The sequence below is a fragment of the Labrus mixtus genome, chromosome 14 (genome assembly GCF_963584025.1).
Source record: "Labrus mixtus chromosome 14, fLabMix1.1, whole genome shotgun sequence".
In the NCBI taxonomy this organism is placed as follows: Eukaryota; Metazoa; Chordata; class Actinopteri; order Labriformes; family Labridae; genus Labrus; species Labrus mixtus.
The window spans coordinates 18,391,760-18,409,741 of NC_083625.1; the positions used below are offsets into that span (position 1 = coordinate 18,391,760).

Consider the following 17,982-nt stretch of genomic DNA (forward strand, 5'->3'; position numbering starts at 1 on the left):
TTTCTATTCCCTCTTGAATCATCTAAATTGCAAATGGTATTTTGCAAATGATGCATTAACAGAGTAGCAATATTGACATTTCAATTACTATTTCTCGTAAAATATGCATTCTTTCCTGTAGGTAAATGCCTGCCAAAGCTCCGTAACTAAACTGTGACATGCACCTGAGAGAGGTGAAATATGCCAAGACCCCGAGGAAAAATCCCAAAGTCCCCTCTTTAATTAAAATATTACCCAAACAGGTGCGAGCAGCAATTGCGAGGACCTCTGTTCGGCACAGGGAAGCTGAAGCACCCTGTCACGCACAGACAACATCCTGTTTGTTTAAAGTTGTGTAGTTACATGTTGGGCATCTTTGGTGGTACATTTGCACTTCTTTCTTCAGATATATTCCAGTTGATTCCCTCTTTTTTTTTATTTTCTACACATGGATGGGCTTTTCCCACTGAGAGTAACAGTATAACCTGAGCCAACATGCTTTTATTTTAAATTTAAAACGTATAAATAGTGTTTGGTATGACCATGGAGGACATGTCTATATCAACCTAACACTGGACTAGTTTCTTCCTCGCCTCTTATTTTGCTATGATTCAATCTGCACAAAGCCTCTGGAGCAGATGGCAAGAAAAAAGCACTGTCCATGGTTCTGAATTTCATCAGTTTTGGACACATACCGTACATGACAACCATTGGTTACAACTGTGGTTCAGAGTTTTGGATGTCTAAGTCTTTTACTATCATTTTTTGGTGAAGCTTTTACGAAAAAAATAAAGATTTATTTTGAGTTTTCTTGGAGGGAATGGGTATTTTTTGCCCAACTGCCTTCAACTGCGTTTAGAGGCAGTGTGTCTGTTGCAGTATGTTAAATCCTGAAAACGGCATTTCAGGAATTCTGAGCCAAAGTGGGTTAATCTAAATCAATTAGAGCCCTGGAATATTCTCTTGGGAGAAGATCAAAATGGTCCTGAATTGGTAGCAGTACAAGATTCTGGAGTAGGAAACAACACAAATATTGCTCTTAGCGTATAGCTGGCTCGTACTCTGATAATGCTTTGATCAAATTAGGACATTTGAAACACCTGTCTGGGTTTTGGCACCCTCAACAAGCAATATGTGAGTATACTCTATCTCTACATTTCCCTATTCAGCCTCAGGATTTCTCAAGGCAAGCATTTATTGATGTTTCTAAAATATAAAAATAATATCAAATGATGAATAAATCAAGTATGATTTAATGGACCAATCCATAAATGGGTGAAATATACAGTTACTAAGAAGAAGGTGCAGCAAAAAAAGGTATACAAAAAGGTTGTATACATCTAGAGTATTTACCAGCAGAGATACATACATAAAATACTGTGTGTTTAATGGTTGTCTCTTTTGTTAGAAAGCGTAAAGCTGTGGTGAAATTGTATATTCATGTAGTGCAAATCGCTGCCCTTCCACCTCCAAATCAACCCCTTATGCTTACAATTGTCAATAGATGTCATGTGAACCTTGTGGTCTCTGAGGAGTCCTAAATGATACTTGCCTAACCCAAACACTTACCCTGATCTTAACCTACTTCAGGATAAACCTTACAAAGGTTTTAAAGAAGTTGAGACTGGGTGAAAAAAAGACTCTTGTGTTATTAACATGCACTCAGTATCAATGTCTAAAAGTCAATCTTGTGCTTGTTAAGTGCACGACCCACACATTACACCCAAGACGTATTTTTTTCAGCTGCCAGATCAGAATGTTTTACTTTGTTGAACATTGACTCACCCTACAAAAGAAGGCTGTTCATTATAAAAAAGACTTTTAATTAAACCCGGAGGGACTTGGAGAAAAAGAAGGATACTGCTGCATATAGATACAGAGCTAAACTGTTTGTGGTACAATCCTCCAACAAACAAGCTGCACTGAAAGGCATTATTACATTCTGTGCTCATATTCTGTTAACACGCAAGCCGTAACTTTTAGACATAATATTAAGAAGTTAAGTACAAACCTTGACACCTGACCAAGTAGTCAATAAAAAGCCATTGTCGGGTGTAGCAGAGTTAATTAAAGCAAGGGCACCACTCTACATCTGTCACATCACTTGGCAGTTGGTTTAATTATATATTTTGGTCAATCTGTTCTTCCTGATGTGAGAGGGTATGCCATACATGAGACAACATCTGCTGAGGTATGTCATTTGAGTTTCAACATCTGTCCATGTTTTTGCACAGTCTGTCAATCACTTGAGTCATGTCTCATACACATTTATGTTATCATATCGAGTTACCGCAAACACTGTCAAGAGCTGAGAGCTTACATCTGTGCCGCAGTTACAATTAACACTCTTTTTACTCAGCAGCAAATCTACACCCGGACCCAGAGATTGGCACTACACACAAATACCAAGACACACCCCGTGGCTTGCAGTCATTTTGGTCCCTTATGTTGTCCATCAAGGAGACAGTGGCAACTGTTCTCTAACGTGACTCCTCCCAAAAAAGGCTTGTGATCACCTAAGCTGTCAGCTTGCATCTGCTGAAACTACCAACCAGCCAACTGTGATACTGGCTCTGATGATATCTCCACACAAATGTGTCACCTACACATGTTCAGAAGGCGGTGGCATTTTTTTCTGTTTCTATTTTTGCTGTAAAAATAAATAAATATATATATATATATATATGTGGCAAACTTCATCTGCAGAGCCTTGGAGAATGTCAAACTGTTTTGTATGTATGACACACAAATGGGATCTGATATATGGAATCAGTTTTAAAGCCGATGTCAGCTCATCTCAGATGAAATAAATTGCATGCATGAATGTCAAATATTCCTAATAAAAAAGTATGGCTGTGTTTATATACCTCGGTAGTAGAGTCTGTACTGCATTGTTAAAGCTTGTGTGTGTTTGATTCACAAATACATTGTATATCACTCAGTAAAATCAGAGGTAGCAAGACCTAACAGACATGTTAAGTTGCCAATCACTGATGCACTGCTTTGTTGAGGAAGGATTGCCCCTGATGTCGGCTGTCTTTAGATATGGTATCTCTTTGAAGTAAAATGATAGTTTATAGCCCCAAGATATAAACATGTCTTTTTGTTCCTTATATTGAATAAAACTCAGTAAAGTAGTGATGTGAAAAAATAAGATGCATTCAATCATCCATAACTAACTCCAAATGAACTGATAGGATAGCAATATATGGATTTGTGAAATGCCATACTGGTTAAGGATAATACGTAGTAGTCTGCCTGATCCCCAACGGGACACACCCACACAAATACACATCCACACTTTTCTAGTCCAAGACACACTCGCAGATGACACAGAAACCTAGAGACACACAAGCTTTCTATCCCCAGACTCTACAATTTTTTCCCTGTATGTAATCCCCTCTGAGTCTATTAATATTTCTGTTTCCATTGCGATTCAAGCCTTGCCAAATGTTGTACAGATAAGAGGAGATAAGAGCATAAGGAGCAGGGAGATAAGAGCAAGTGACCTGCAGAGATCAGTGCACTAGAGGTCAGGCAGAGGAGCAGAAGTGAGTCGCTGAGAAATGGACTTTCCCTGCTCAACTCCTCTGCCAGCCTGATGATACAAAAACAAATATGAAGTGCCATCTAAGTTTTTTTAGAAGTGCACACTTAAACACGTACTTCAAGTTAATCTTTTCTGAAGCAACTTGCTTTTGTATAACCAATTTCACCTTCAGAGAAGTAGCACGGGAGCCAAACAAACACTCAGACAGCAGTGAATATTTAAAAAGATAATTGTGATAAGATATTCTACACTTAACTGGAGCCAAGTGAAAAAAATCCTTAACTAAACATCCTGACAAATTATTCCCATAGCATATTTATGTTGTCTATGTAACCAAAGACACTTTACATTTCAAATTAAGTAGAGTAACATTTAACGATAAATAAAAAAGTGAAATAAACCAATCTCATGTTTTATCTAAGAATCCCTTTAATTATTTTGTCATGGCAATGTTGTAAGCTGACAAAACCAGCCTAACAACACTTTTGAATTCAATACAGAGTTTGAAAGGTGTTTATCAGAAATAAAATAAAACCTATGACCAAACCTTGTTCTCTCTTCAATACTCTCAAACAATGCGACACACCAACCACCCACTCAAAAAAACCCTCTGGACATAAAAAAAACAATTGAAGAGACGTGTCATTACCTGTTTGTTGTTGTACTTGGGTTGGCTGGTCTTGTAGCTGTAATCTGAGTACTGGTCTGAGCCGGTAGAATTGTCATCTCCCCCTGTTCCTACAAAGGTGTTGGCAGCAGGAAGGTCCTGAACAGCCTGATGTTTCTGTGAGGCTGAGGGAGATTGGGCCTGTAGCTGGATGGAAGGTAAGGGGGAGTTGGAGCGGTAGTGCCTGCCTATATCAGGACTTCCTGGCGAATATGTTAAGGGCAGATGTATCCTGGGGCTATCGTTGACTCCATCAAGATTGAACTTGAGGCTCTTTTGAAGACTGACTTCCTCCTCTTCCCCAAGTGGTTTTGGGGACTTTTGGGGTTTCCCTTTCCTTCCTCGTTTGCCTTTGGCATTCTTTGGAGCCTGTTTGGGTGCATATAAGTCCTTTGTTTCCTTCTTGCCAGCCTGATAACCACTCTTTGTTTCCCTCTGGATGCGGTGTCGAATAAATACCACCACCAAGATCAACATGACAACACCCGCCACACCGGCAAGGCTTCCAAACAAAATGTTGCTACGCTGTGCAGCAAATCCATTGTCAGGATCACCAGCAATGTCCCTGTCCAGTGGAGTGTAAAGACTGTGTCCAACTAGAGCTTCCACCAAGCTGACATTTGAAATGGTTTCATTGACGTAGATGTGGACCAGGGCAGTGGCATGACGTGCAGGCTTCCCCCTGTCACTAACTCTCACCACCAAGCGATGTAGCCCACCGTGTTTTCGGGTCATCTCTTTTGCTAGAGTGATCTCCCCGCTAGATGGTGAGATGCGGAATAATTGGTAAGGATTCCCACCAGCAATACTGAAGACTAGCTCTGCATTAGGCCCACTATCCAGGTCTTCAGCTTCCACAATCTCAACATGGCTGTCAGGGGAAGCTAGAGGTGACAGGCGCCTGTAGGAGGAATTGGAGGGCTTGGTGACCACAGGGTCATTGTCATTCTCATCCAGTACATTGATAGTGACGCCAACATATGAAGACCTTGGTGGTTCCCCTCTATCCACTGCCTTTAGACGGAACGTGTAGCTGCTTTCTTTCTCCCTGTCAAATGAGATGCTTGAGAGTATGGTGCCTGTGCCATTTTGAACGACAAACTTCCCTCCATCAGGCTCAACAGCCAGATGAACATAAGCATTCTCACCTTTGTCCACATCCAGAACTGTCACCATGCCGACTGGACTGAGGGGAGGCATGTTTTCCAACACTGAAAAGCTATAGCCACTAAGCATGAACTTTGGGTCGTTGTCATTCCGGTCAAGGACTTTAATAACAACAGTTGCGGTTCCTTTATGAACTGGTGACCCTTTATCTGCTGCCGTGACACGGAACTCATAGCGTTCTTTATGCTCTCGGTCAAGGGGGCTTCTGGCCCTTACTTCCCCGGTATTCGGGTCAATTTCAAACAGACCTTTGATTGATGAGTCTGCCACAATGTTATACAGGAGTTCTGCATTGGTGCCACTGTCAGCATCTGAAGCTATAACATCCAAGACCTTTTCGCCTGGTTGGTTTTCTTCAGCAAAATCTACCTCAAACAATGTCGGGGAGAACACTGGAGAGTTATCGTTCACATCAGTCACCTGCACCTTCAAAGAATTTGTACTAGATAGTGCTGGATTTCCAGAATCTACAGCCACAATCTCTACTCGGTAATCTCTAACCCTTTCATAGTCGAGAGGAGTGGTGGTCTGCAGGAAATACTTCCTCTTGTTGTCACTGGATGAGTCGCTGGCAGGACGGAGCTGGAAGGGCACATCTCCCGCCACTACACAAGTGACCACAGCGTTCTCTCCCTCATCCTTGTCGGACACTTGCACCAAAGCAACAGCTGTTCCCACGGGCATGTCCTCTGAGATGTTGGCCACTCCTTCACTGTGTGTCACAAGGCCAATCCCACGAATCTCTACAGCTGGCGCATTGTCATTTTGGTCAGTCACCTCAATAGTTACAAAAGTCTTAGAGCTTTTAGGTTGAGGACCCTTATCCCTCGCCACCACATAGAAGGACAAGCTGTTGATTTCTTCCCTGTCCAGTGGTCCTTTGACATATATAATGCCAGTTGAGCGATCAATCCGTAACAGTTTTGGTACTGGGTCTACTGCTTGGTGAAGGGTGTATTCAATTTCTCCATTCGGGCCCATGTCAGAATCATTGGCTTTGACCTAAAATTAAAAGGAAATCTGTGGTTAAAGGCATAATTTACTAGACAATTTTTGGTTAGAACTAAAAGACCAGAGCAGGCCAGAATTTCTCTCATAACCATTGAACAATGAATAAAAAAATGAATCAACAAACGTGTGGACACTTCAAAGCACAGCAAGGGAAAAGCTTTTTTTTATTATTGCCCTTCCTCTTTGCTTTTGATGGTTTCATCACAGGCCTTATTATTTCCCTTTTTAACCATTTAGTCCAGAAACATGGCTACAGAAAAGGGTTAACATACGGTTAATTATGTCTCCCATGACAGTAAGTGTAATTTCCGAACAGTATGTTGAGAAAATCCTTCTCAAAGTATCTTACTCCTACACTCCTTCATTGTGTATCTCTTACTCTATTAGTACACATATAACAGCATAACAACAGCAATAAGAAGCTTAATTATCCATACAAGCACACTGATGCTCTAATACTTTAAGCATTACTTAAAATTGCACATTAGAGTAAGATGGTGAAAAAACATATCAAAATAAAACTCATTTTAGAAACTTCAGCATCATGAAGAGATATTAGATAACAAGAAATGAATGTGGCCTTGGCTTGCAGGTAACGCTTTGAACATTCACAGTAATAAGAGTTTGTAAATATTTTAAAGCTCAACACCAGAATAAAAATATGTATCATTGGTTTGCACTTGCTCAGAAGACTGTGTGAGGAATTAAAACAGCACAAACAAGACGCAGTGTATCTTGCAAAAAAACATCTTGCGAAACCAACTCAGGATTGCATTATATTTGAGGAATAAAAAAAACTGCACAAACATGACGCAGAGAGTAATTTTGCCAAAACATCTTGATAAATCAACTGAGCGGTGTTTACTCAATGCTGGATATAATATTCAAGACAGTATAGCACTTGATTGCAGCTAAACGCTTCACTTAAAAAGGCAATTGAATACATAAATAACTCTTAAACGCAAGAACACTGCAAAACAATCTTACCTGCAACACAGAGTGCCCCACTGGACTGTTTTCAGACACTTCTGCCTCATACGTTGACTTTTCGAACTTGGGGGAGTTGTCATTGGCATCAGTGACAACCACCCTCAGCAAAGCACTGCTGTAGCGCTGAGGGTTTCCTCCGTCTACTGCCTTGATGGTGAGATCATAGGAATCCTTTAATTCACGATCTAGGTTGCCCAGGACGATGAGCTGCGGGAGCTTTCCCCCCCTGTCGTCAGCCACCTGTAAGCCAAATAGAGTTGCAGCATCTGGTCCCGCAGTCAGAGCATAATCTGCCACACCATTCCTGTCTGAGTCTCTGTCTGTAGCAAGAGGTATGGAGAACAGTGCCCCCATGATCGTGTTTTCAGGGACAGAGATGGTGAGCACAGAAGAGGGAAACTGCGGCGTGTTGTCATTGATGTCTTGGACCTCGATGCGTCCTTCAATGAGTCGTGGGCTCTGGTTTTGTATCAGATCTGTCACGGATACCTCAAATTCCAGGTAGCAGGGCCTACCCTTTGCCAGGGTTCGACAGTCCCTCAGTGTCTCTCTGTCTATGGGGATTTCAGTGGTGAAGATGTCTCCAGTCTTTCCATCGACGCGAAGGTAAGGGGCACCCACCTCCAGCTTGTATAGATGACCAGAATCTGGGAGGCCCTGGTCTGCTGCCAGGCTACCAATGAGGGTGTTTGGAGGCTGCTCCTCCTGGACCCGGTACAGGATGCCGCCTTCAGCAGAACCACAGTGCAGCACCAGGATCCAAAACAGCACTTGTTGTAAATTCAGTTCCATTGGGTCATCAGAAGATCTGCCTGCGAATGACAGAAGTATTTGTGTCAGAAAGCTTTGCCTTGGAATTACTGAGAAAATACATGTAAAATGTAAAATAATCAGTGGCTGTACCAAAATAGCCACAAATTACATAAGTGTTACTATAAAGGGAACTCATAGAACAAACATCAACAATTACTTGGTAACAACAACCATGGTGATTCACTTAGTCAGGAGGGGGAAAAACATATTGTATTGTTCTATTAAAACTCTATATATGTGAAAATGAATCATTATTACCAATAAGTTGTACAAAAACATACAGCAGGCTTAGAAGAAATATGATATTAAGAAAAACACAACAAAACAGGCAAAGGTTCAGTTTTTTAAACCATAACTACATCGAAACATGGTTTCATAGATTTAATGAATATCTCAGCCTCCTAAATTCCATGTATAAATTTAAATAGGAACATGAAATTACTTCTTGTAAGCTTACATACAAAACAGACTTGAGAGCCATTGCTGAGTTTTTTAGCTGCGTAATCACATTAAAATGTTATACAAATTTAGATACAACACAGCCTAAGAGACTCATTATTTCAGAATTACACTAAGAGACATTGAGCAGCAATGTAGCTTAAACGTAACACCAAGGTATCAAACACACCTTAAGAATACATTAGAAACAATCAAATGCGTATAAAATTGACGAAGTCATTACCAGAGAGGCCTCATACAACACAAGGCTTACATAAAAAGGGTCATTGAGGTTATTGGGGCCATTCTACCTCATGCAGATTATGCAACAAGCCAATTATCGTCATGTGCAGCTTGCAACAATGCACAATGCAAAAAAAATAAAAAATCTATTCAAGCTCCATTGCTACTGGCTAGCTCAAACACTGTAATCATTATGTTTGATTTTGAACCTTTCAACTCTGTAATTATGACCCATTATTTTAGTGTCTTCTTTGATCTGCATTCCCTCTAGCAAAAGAATCCAGAGTTTTTTCATGCTACAATGGTTTTATACTATAATTATTTCCTTTGAGTAGGTCTGTGTTGAATTATGTTGGTAATTGAAATTGGAGCAGACATTGAGGTTAAGTATCAAGGTCCAGCACTCTAGAAAAACTTAGTGATTGCAACATTTTACCCGTTTTGTCTGTGTCTCCAAACTAATCATCCAGTGCTAATTCCAATGAGTGCTTTCAATGACTGTTGTGTACGGAGCCTTTTATGCTAAGTAGGTGTTGGTGATGCACCGATCCAATATACTGATAGCTTTTGGCCCTGGAACTTACTTTTTTTAAACAGATAAGTTGTTAGCCAAAGTCAACAAGACAAATCATGTCCTAACAAAAATGGGAAAATTGCAACTTTCTTTACTTTCCTGAACCATGTTGCATTCACACAGGCTTTTAAGGAACATTTATTTTCCAATTCAAAACTCATGTAGGGGAAGCAATGTGTTGTCGTACAAAGAGAAGTATTGAAAGTGGGAAAAAAAATACCACAACTACAAGGTCTAGTATTGGCAAGGGATCAGAGAAAATAAAAGCGGATCATTGCAATCTCAGTTTGTTTGGTTGTGACTGTGAGAAAGATAGAAATATATACAAGTATAAGCAAACAGTGTTACTCTAAACTCAATCAGTCGATTCTGCATCTCCTTCCATAAAACAATGTTCCAAGAGAGGAGCAAAGAAAATGTGTATTAAGCTAGACAACACAACACAAATATGCAGAAATCCGATGAGAAATCCAATTCCTTTTGAATACATTAAAATTGGAAGTGCAGGTTATTGATGCACTAATTGCTCCGTTATCGATGTGTCCTTTTTTTACATTTGCAGGGGGAGACTTTAGTCAATGTGGCGTGAACAGCGAGCGGGCTCTCTGTGTGTTCATGTGTGCAGGGGGAGTAAAAACATAATCAGCTGCTGCACTCCGGAACACATTTAACACATCTGAAACTGAACACTGTTATTTGCGATGTAATTATAACGTAAAAGGTCATTCTCAATCAAATAGTAAATGTATCAAATTGCTGTCCTTGTTTGCGTAAAATAATGCTTATGAAAACATTGTTGAATAGAAATATTTACATGTATCATTACTCAAATAGATTTTTTAAAAATGGCAATGTTGTTGTGTTAATGCAATCATATTCAAAGTGACACCTTTTAGGTTGCGAAAAAATGTGCCTGATAGTTGCACTATGTTATGTCTTCTACTCTAAACTGTTTACTGTTAACTTGAAGTTTGCAGAGGGAACTTTACGAAAATGGGCTTTCAGAAATGGAAACCATAATTATTTCCATGGTGTTTTCTTTAGCCGTTACTGTCCCCCTGCTATTACAGCCACTTCTAGAATGAATAGGCGGGCTTTGAAAGTGACATGATTGTTATGGTTGATGACACTCATGACTTAATGTCTTCCAGTTGGCCTCATGCCTGTCTTCCAGATGGCACCGTGCCTGACAGCCACAGCGAATCGGTGCGCTTTATTTTTCTCCTTTGTTTACTTTTACATTAAAATTCATGTTGTTTGTGAAATATGCGTTTTGCCATCAGTCAGTAAGAATCCTTTAATCGCTGAATACTATTGACACCATGCCTCTGTGTTTTTTTTTATCTCACATTTCTCAGCTGTCCCACGAATATTTCATCAAAAGCTTGAGAGAATCCTATTTTTCCTTGTCTTGCAGCACTCGTAGGAGGAGATGGCAAAGAGGAACTTGTATAGGGTTTTTTTTTTTTTTTTTTTCCACCACTGGACTAGTCTCACAAAAATGCATTACCTGACAAGCAGAATGGACACATTAGAACTGCTGATCACAACTACAAGTGACATTTACTGCATCTCAGCACTTTTTATCTGAGAAAGTTGGTTATCATCTGCCATCCCAGATGGTGTGATAGACCCACAAGACTACGAGCTGATTCAGGCAGATCGGGATACATAACTCAGCATTAAATCAAAGAGAAGGAACAAGAAGTTAGTCCTTCAAGTGTGTTAAAATGTGTCTGTCATAACACAATGCTGGCCAGCCAATCATATCCAATATTTAGCTGTTGTAGTTATTAAATGAACTGGACCACATCACAGTACTAAAATCTTCAGGAAGTGTGAGACTAGGAAAGTGTAAACCTTGCTTTTGGCTATCAGAACTAAACGAGTGAAAACAGATGAACTGTGGGACCACAGTTGTGTTTAACAAAGAGAATGACTGCAGGCCATTTATTTGCATTTGTGCAACGATTACCCTTCATCACTAAAAAATAGATGAGCTACTTTTGGGAGTCTATACACCACAGCAAGACTTAGAATTGGCTGATGTTTGGATGACCCAACTGTAATACTAGTTGTATGAATGCAGTTTACACTGTGCTTTAAAAAGAGATATTAGGGCTCTGCTTGGCCTGAAGGGTTTACACTATAATTCCCTTAAGCACTGAATTCTGCAAAAAAAAGTGCCCTGCACACACACAGAAACACACACACAGAGCCGGATACTCATGGAGGCGCTCCAGAGCAACAAATGTTGTTAAGAAATATCCTTCCAAATACAATCAAGACATCCGCTGACTAACTGAGGAAAGAACTTTAACTCTACCAGTGAAGCAGCATTCAGTGCATAGCCTCACACTGTGATCATTCAATGGTCCAGATGGTTCCAGCATTGAGAAATACTGAAGGCAGCCTGCACCACAGTATGGAGGTGGTATTTCAAAGGCACTCTCAAACTGCCGGATGGTTTTGTTATTTGCTTTATCTCCTGTGAAGATGTTTAACATTGCAAAAGAAATAAATAAATAAAAACGAGACGGTGAAAAATTACTCTGAAATGGATTTAAAGACCCTGAGGAACACCACAGATAAGGCTTTCCAAATGGCTCGAGAAAAAAACAAAGTCAAAGTACACGGACAGACCCAGGGGTCAGTGTTTCATGACTCATGCTCAGCACAAGGCCATCACTCTGCAGAATCCCAACCTGCAGGAGGAGCACAGCCAAGCATACCCCTTCACCTGACAGTGACCTCCATAGATAAGAGCTGCTCTAAGAGCGGAAACAAAGTGATTCTCACTCCCGCCCACTGTGTCACCTGAGAGTCTGCTGTCACTTATGTTGAAGTTTCACTGAAATGTAGAAGTGTTATGATTGACATTCAGGGCTCAAAAATTGTCTAACACCTTCTCACTTTTCTCCTCTACAAATGCAAAATTCTCTGTGAAAAAAAGAGTAAAGAGTATTTGTTTGTTTAAACCATGTAGGCTTTAAATAATTCAACACAAACTGAAGTTGTTCTGTCATTTTGGAAGAAAAATATGCAAAAGAGGACAAAAGCAACGTTGCTGCATTCACAATCAGAACACTGGAATAGTTGCAAACACTTCAAAAGGAAAAGAAACAAGAGCTTAATTTCACCAGTGGATGCAGAAATAAGAGGATGTCTCTTCCCATTTCAGCCCTCTTCCCCCTTCCCCCTTCCTTCTGATCTCTCCCGCACCTCATGGATCTACTCCTTTTCCACCAATACCATTTTGAATGACAGTGAAATCCTGAATTCCTCCTAGCAACCGCCTACAATCCTCTATCCCTCCACCTCTCCCCAAAGGCTCAGTGCCAGTGCTGCTGCTCTGCTCCTCACTGAGGAGAAGGTGAAAGACTTCACTGGCAGCTCAACATCAGTCAAGCTGCAAGCTCTGATTGAGTCTCACCTGGAGCCCGCACACGGTGCACCACCCAGCTGGCTCCAACCTTCAACAGAAGATTTCAACTTCTACCCGTCTTCAATCGCTGACCCTACTGTGGCAACGTGTTAACAGTTGGTCTCATTCCCAAGAGGAGTACAGTTTTCTGTCTTAATGAGGCCGGGGCGAGCTGAACCCAGTCATGATTTTGACCTCTGAAAAAGTGGAACCATACTAGTAGAAACACCAAGCAAATCCTTGACTGCATTTAAGGCATGGACATAACCTCTTGGATTTAAAAAGTGGAGCCACTACAGACGTGCCTTGAACAAGCGTTCTTTCATAATAACCCAAAGAGGGAGACCAAGTGGGCAGCAAAAATTAATCAGTTTTTATGAAACCAGGTCAGATAATGAAGAATAGTTCTCAGTTAATTCATCACCTCAGTTAACATCGTATTCTAGAGTTTGTAGGTCTCTATTGTTAGATCTGAATTTTTTCATTTTCTGAAATATTGCATTTGGAGTCAAATGTTTGCTTCAGAGGGGGGCGTGTCCCTTCTGAAGCAATCTGCCAACCAAGATAGAGGCCACAACAAAGCATTTTGCCTCTAATATCCAACTATGCAACTTCTGGTTTGAAAGGAAAATGAGGTAACAGCTAAATTGGGGCAAGCTTCAAAAGGTTGGTTAACAAACCATTCACTACTTCATTACAGCAAACTATTATTCAACATTTGACATTAGCTTGGTGATGGTCAGTGGATAACATTGATGTATCTGTATTAATATCATTCATTTTCTCTGACTTCTGAACAATTATCCTCAAACTCTTTTACAGATTTTCGTCTGAAACATTTTTGCACCACAGTCCCTGTGGTTCCTTCAAAGAGTTTGACTCTTTGTCAATGTCAATATTTGATACGATTGAAAGTAAAAATATATATATATGTAGATCAACGAATCAATTGTAAGTTTTATGGAGGGCAATAAGACTCCATATTAATGTAGATATTGAAAGATGTGTGGTTACTTGAGATTTGCCATCCAAATGTGTCTAATTGGTGGTCTGGACCAGTTGAACATGTTTTGATGTCTTGTCAATTCCTGCGTTGATGATTGTAAAGGGAAAATAAATTGTGGATAATAGAGAAGTTAAGGGAAGGATTTACAGGACATTCTGTGTAGGACATATATTTGAAACATATAAGATTACAGTCGTGGAAGATATCTAAATCGTGTGAATTTCTTTTTTTTTTTTTTCAAATAAAAGATGGGTCAGATGTTTGGCACCCATGGGGCAGTTACAAAGATGGAAGGATATTTGGCCACATACATGCCAGTGTTGTCATCTTACATTAATAAAAGGTATGTAAAGAATTAAGGAACTATAATTGCTCTCCTGAGCATGTGAGCCTTTTCCTGGTTACCATAGAGACAGACCCCATGAGTCAACGTGGTGACTGACTGGGTGACACTTGCTCTTTAAGTTGGCTGCTCACCAGGTCCAGCAGAAATGACTCAAGCATAGAATCAACTGAGGCATAATTGTGAATTACTAGTATGTCAAAGGGTCAGGGCTGTGTCTAGGAAAACAAATCATTGGAGTATCAGATTTTTTTAAATAGGTGGTTTTGAAGTAATGGATTCTAACATAATGTCCTGTTTATCCAAATATACTAATTGATTTATTTGCAGTAGCTGAGAAGAAGATTATTATCCAGGAGAAAGCAGGACCTGGATCCCCACCTGTTACTGGCTACAAATCAAGCTCATGAATTTCTACTGTAAGACGTCCTCTGCGCTGCTTTGCCAGAGTGAGGAAAGATAACGGGTGATTTAATGATTTTCTCAACTGATGTGATTTGATATATTGGCTGACTGTGCGCCTTTGGCTAGTATAACAGGTAAAATCCATTACCCTCCCACCAGCATGATTTATGACGGCGACTGTCACAGCTTAGGACTCCTTACAGCTGATCCACACACAGAATTTACTTCAAAATGTTTCTCTAGTGACCATGAACCCTGGCCATTGGTAATGAGAAAGCACTGGCCTTTGGTTGGAAACACTTGCAAAGGGCATGGGAGTTTCATTTGGCTATTTGTATAGGCTGCTGCACACACACAAAAAAAACACTGATGGACGTTACTTCTGCCGCACAAAAAAAAGCCATTCAAGGCAACAAAGATCAAAGGGGCTGCCATCACACATTGCCAGGATGTTCAAAGTGAGATATGAACATACTACAGGACATATACTCTATTTCACCCTGTTGGTCTATGAGTGTGACCACACCAGAGTTTAGTTAGATTTCCTTACTGAGGAGATTGCTGCTTTTTTATTTTGGGGGGGCTCCTTCCTGAAAGTTACCTGTTGGGCGGTCATGTCAGGAAGGCTGTTTGCTTCTTTTTATGTATGTTCACCTAATGCTTAACAATTAGCCCCACTACAGCAACTCCATTCCATGACTTATTGCTTATTATTGTAGAGTTTTGATATTTCAGAGGGGGGGTTGGGGGTGGAAAGTTTTCAATTTTAAACTGTCTCATTTTGTAAAAATGGACATTATCTCCCTCTTTATAAATACTTTATACACAAATGTAGACACAGATAAATAGCCAGACAAACATATTATGTCAAACTCCCATCTCCCATAACTGTTTCACACAGATCACCAAATTCATCACTTTGATGTCTACCACTTTGTCAGATATGGGTACAACTGGGTTACAGGCCTGTGCTGTTCTGCTCTGCTTTGCCGACCTCATAGCCTCCGGTATGTGTGGGAACTTGGACCGACATCACTATGTGGAGCAGACTATCAAAATGTGCCTGGTGGTCGCTGGAGTGGCGAGAAACAACACCCCAGACTCACACTGGAGAGCAGAGGAGATTACCCGTGCGGATGCGCTTTTCAAAGATTTGTCTCCCTTCTTGCCTCTCTTCTCTGCAATCATATGCACGAAAATCTATCTATAGGAAAAAAAAAACCTGCAGATTAGTTCTGATCATGGCTGGCTGTACGTCAGAATTATTTGCGCAAAAAAAACCCGTTACTGGTGAGTAAACAGCTTCGAATAAAGATCCACTAATGGAGGCAATTACGATGTTTGCAGCTCGTATAAAAGAAAAGGCAGGAGAGTGATGATAGCCTAGAAATGGATCACATTTTCTGCTTCATAGGATCATAATGGTGTAATAAAACGCAATTAGCCGATCGACAGTACACATGAGATTGAAGCGTATGCGCTGGTGCTGTATGTGAAGCGCAATGATATGTAGGCTTCTTGACAGAATACCATCACTCACAGTGCGGAGGCTGGATCCCGAGTCTGCTCGGATGTCTTTTAATTGCAGCGCATCGTCTTATTAATCACGCAGAGGATCATTGTAGTGGCTGACATATCAACACTGTTACCCCCCGTGTCTGATCAACCTGTAGCCTAACACCAAACCGCTGCCTTATCGGCTTACAGATTAGAAAGTGCACCGCAGACAACTTGTTGTTTAAACAGCCGATTTGCACGACGGTCTGCGTTATTAGACACGACTTTAGACGAGTCCGAAGTGTTTGCGAAAGAAATTAAATTCACTCCAGCAACATCGAGCAATTTCAACAACTTTCCCGGTCATTTTTTTTTTTTGCAATGATTGTATTTACCTGATCCAGAGACTTCTCTAATGCGCGCAAGCCAATCCGTCCGCAGCTGACGTGTCCACCGGTGATCCCAGAGGCAGGTGTCTAACCCTCAAACCTCCGCCACAGTGCCCACATGAAAATTAACTTCAGCAGCCACAAAAATCCATTCACAGCATTTGCAACTTTCCGTGTCAAATTTCAGGCGAACGTGTCCACCGTCGTTCTGCAATCTTGGAAGAAGAGACGCGGATGTCTTGTCCGTAGGAGGGGAAAAAAATGAAGTTATGAGTGGTTTGAGTTTGATTATTTTAAGACAGAAAAGTCTCGATCCGCGGGGAAAGCCTCCTCTGAGCCATTTCCAATCCTCAAGAACTGATCCCTGCCAAGATGTGCACTCGTTGGCGCATCCCCTCGGTCCAAGTTTTCTCGTGCGCTTCCCCTTGGTATAAGTATAGCCGAGAGCGGACTCTACGGACGCACTGGGTGTCTGGAAAACTGCAACACAGATGTCATTTTTGTGAGGTAAAACGAGAAAGCTAAGCGGTCCTAGAACAAGGAGCCCATCTGAAGCATTTCCAGAGAGCAAGTGGTGAGACACTGTGGATAGGTTAGTTGCTCCCCCTCTCCTCTCCTCTCTCCCTCTCTACTCATCAGAGCGTGGGAGGAGGTGGGGCTCCCATCCACCGCATACAGCACACAGCAACTTCACACTCAGCATCGCATTATACCCGGGTTGCCTACCAGGAAATTGAGTGATTCCTACAGTTTAAGGAGATCTCATCAAAGTGGGTCACTGCGAATGGGGAGGGGGGGGTTGCACTTTGCTAAATAAAAGTGTCAGGGTGCCTGCACTCCCTTTTATTGTTCATCCAAAATAACCAGCGCTTCTGCTGATTTTAAAAGCGGTAATTGTGCAAAAGATGTCTGCATCTGATGTAACAGGTAGCCTTCACTGACAGTTTACTTGTTGATATGCATTCCATGTAGCAAAATGAATGGCCTAAAATGGAAGCAGGCTGGCCACAATTTATTCATTTGGCGCCACCCTCAGGCGGTTATAATAAGAGAAAAGGAAATAACACAATCCTTTACATCAGCTGAGGAAATTAGCAGTATTGACTGTTAACATTGCTTGATGTAGGAGAAATGCACATTACAATGTTGGTTTCTTGCAAGTGGAGAAAATGGTTATCAATTGCACAAGGGGGAAAAAAAACATTTAGCTGTTGGTGTACATTGGAATAAAGTAGTTGTGTCTGACATCATCAGTTAAAACTGCGGCAGTGTAATTAAAAAAAAAAATAAAAAAAAACACTTTTGCTCAGGGCTATAAATCAGCACAGCTCAGCAGGGAGTGGAATCCATCCCACGCCACACTTATTCTCTTCCTTTCTTCCCAAACACCGACGCCAGTGATCATAACTGCTTAAGCACAAGCAATAGACCAGGAGCAACGAGTCAAACACAAGGTTTGTCACAAAGGAAAGAAAGAAAAAAAAAA

General features: G+C 40.9%; 1 protein-coding gene across 1 annotated transcript in view; it reads right to left on the reverse strand.

The window, feature by feature from the left end:
* The window catches only part of pcdh1a (protocadherin 1a), a 98,259-nt gene extending 81,162 nt beyond the window's left edge, over positions 1–17,097 (reverse strand). The window contains exons 1-3 of the mRNA XM_061055622.1: positions 16,503–17,097; positions 7,362–8,176; positions 4,179–6,365 (exon numbers count right to left, since the gene is read on the reverse strand). Of these exons, the coding sequence (XP_060911605.1) occupies positions 4,179–6,365; positions 7,362–8,156 (2,982 nt within the window). The 5' untranslated portion in view covers positions 8,157–8,176; positions 16,503–17,097. The remainder of the gene's footprint in view (positions 1–4,178; positions 6,366–7,361; positions 8,177–16,502) is intronic.
* Between the last annotated feature and the right edge of the window lie 885 nt (positions 17,098–17,982).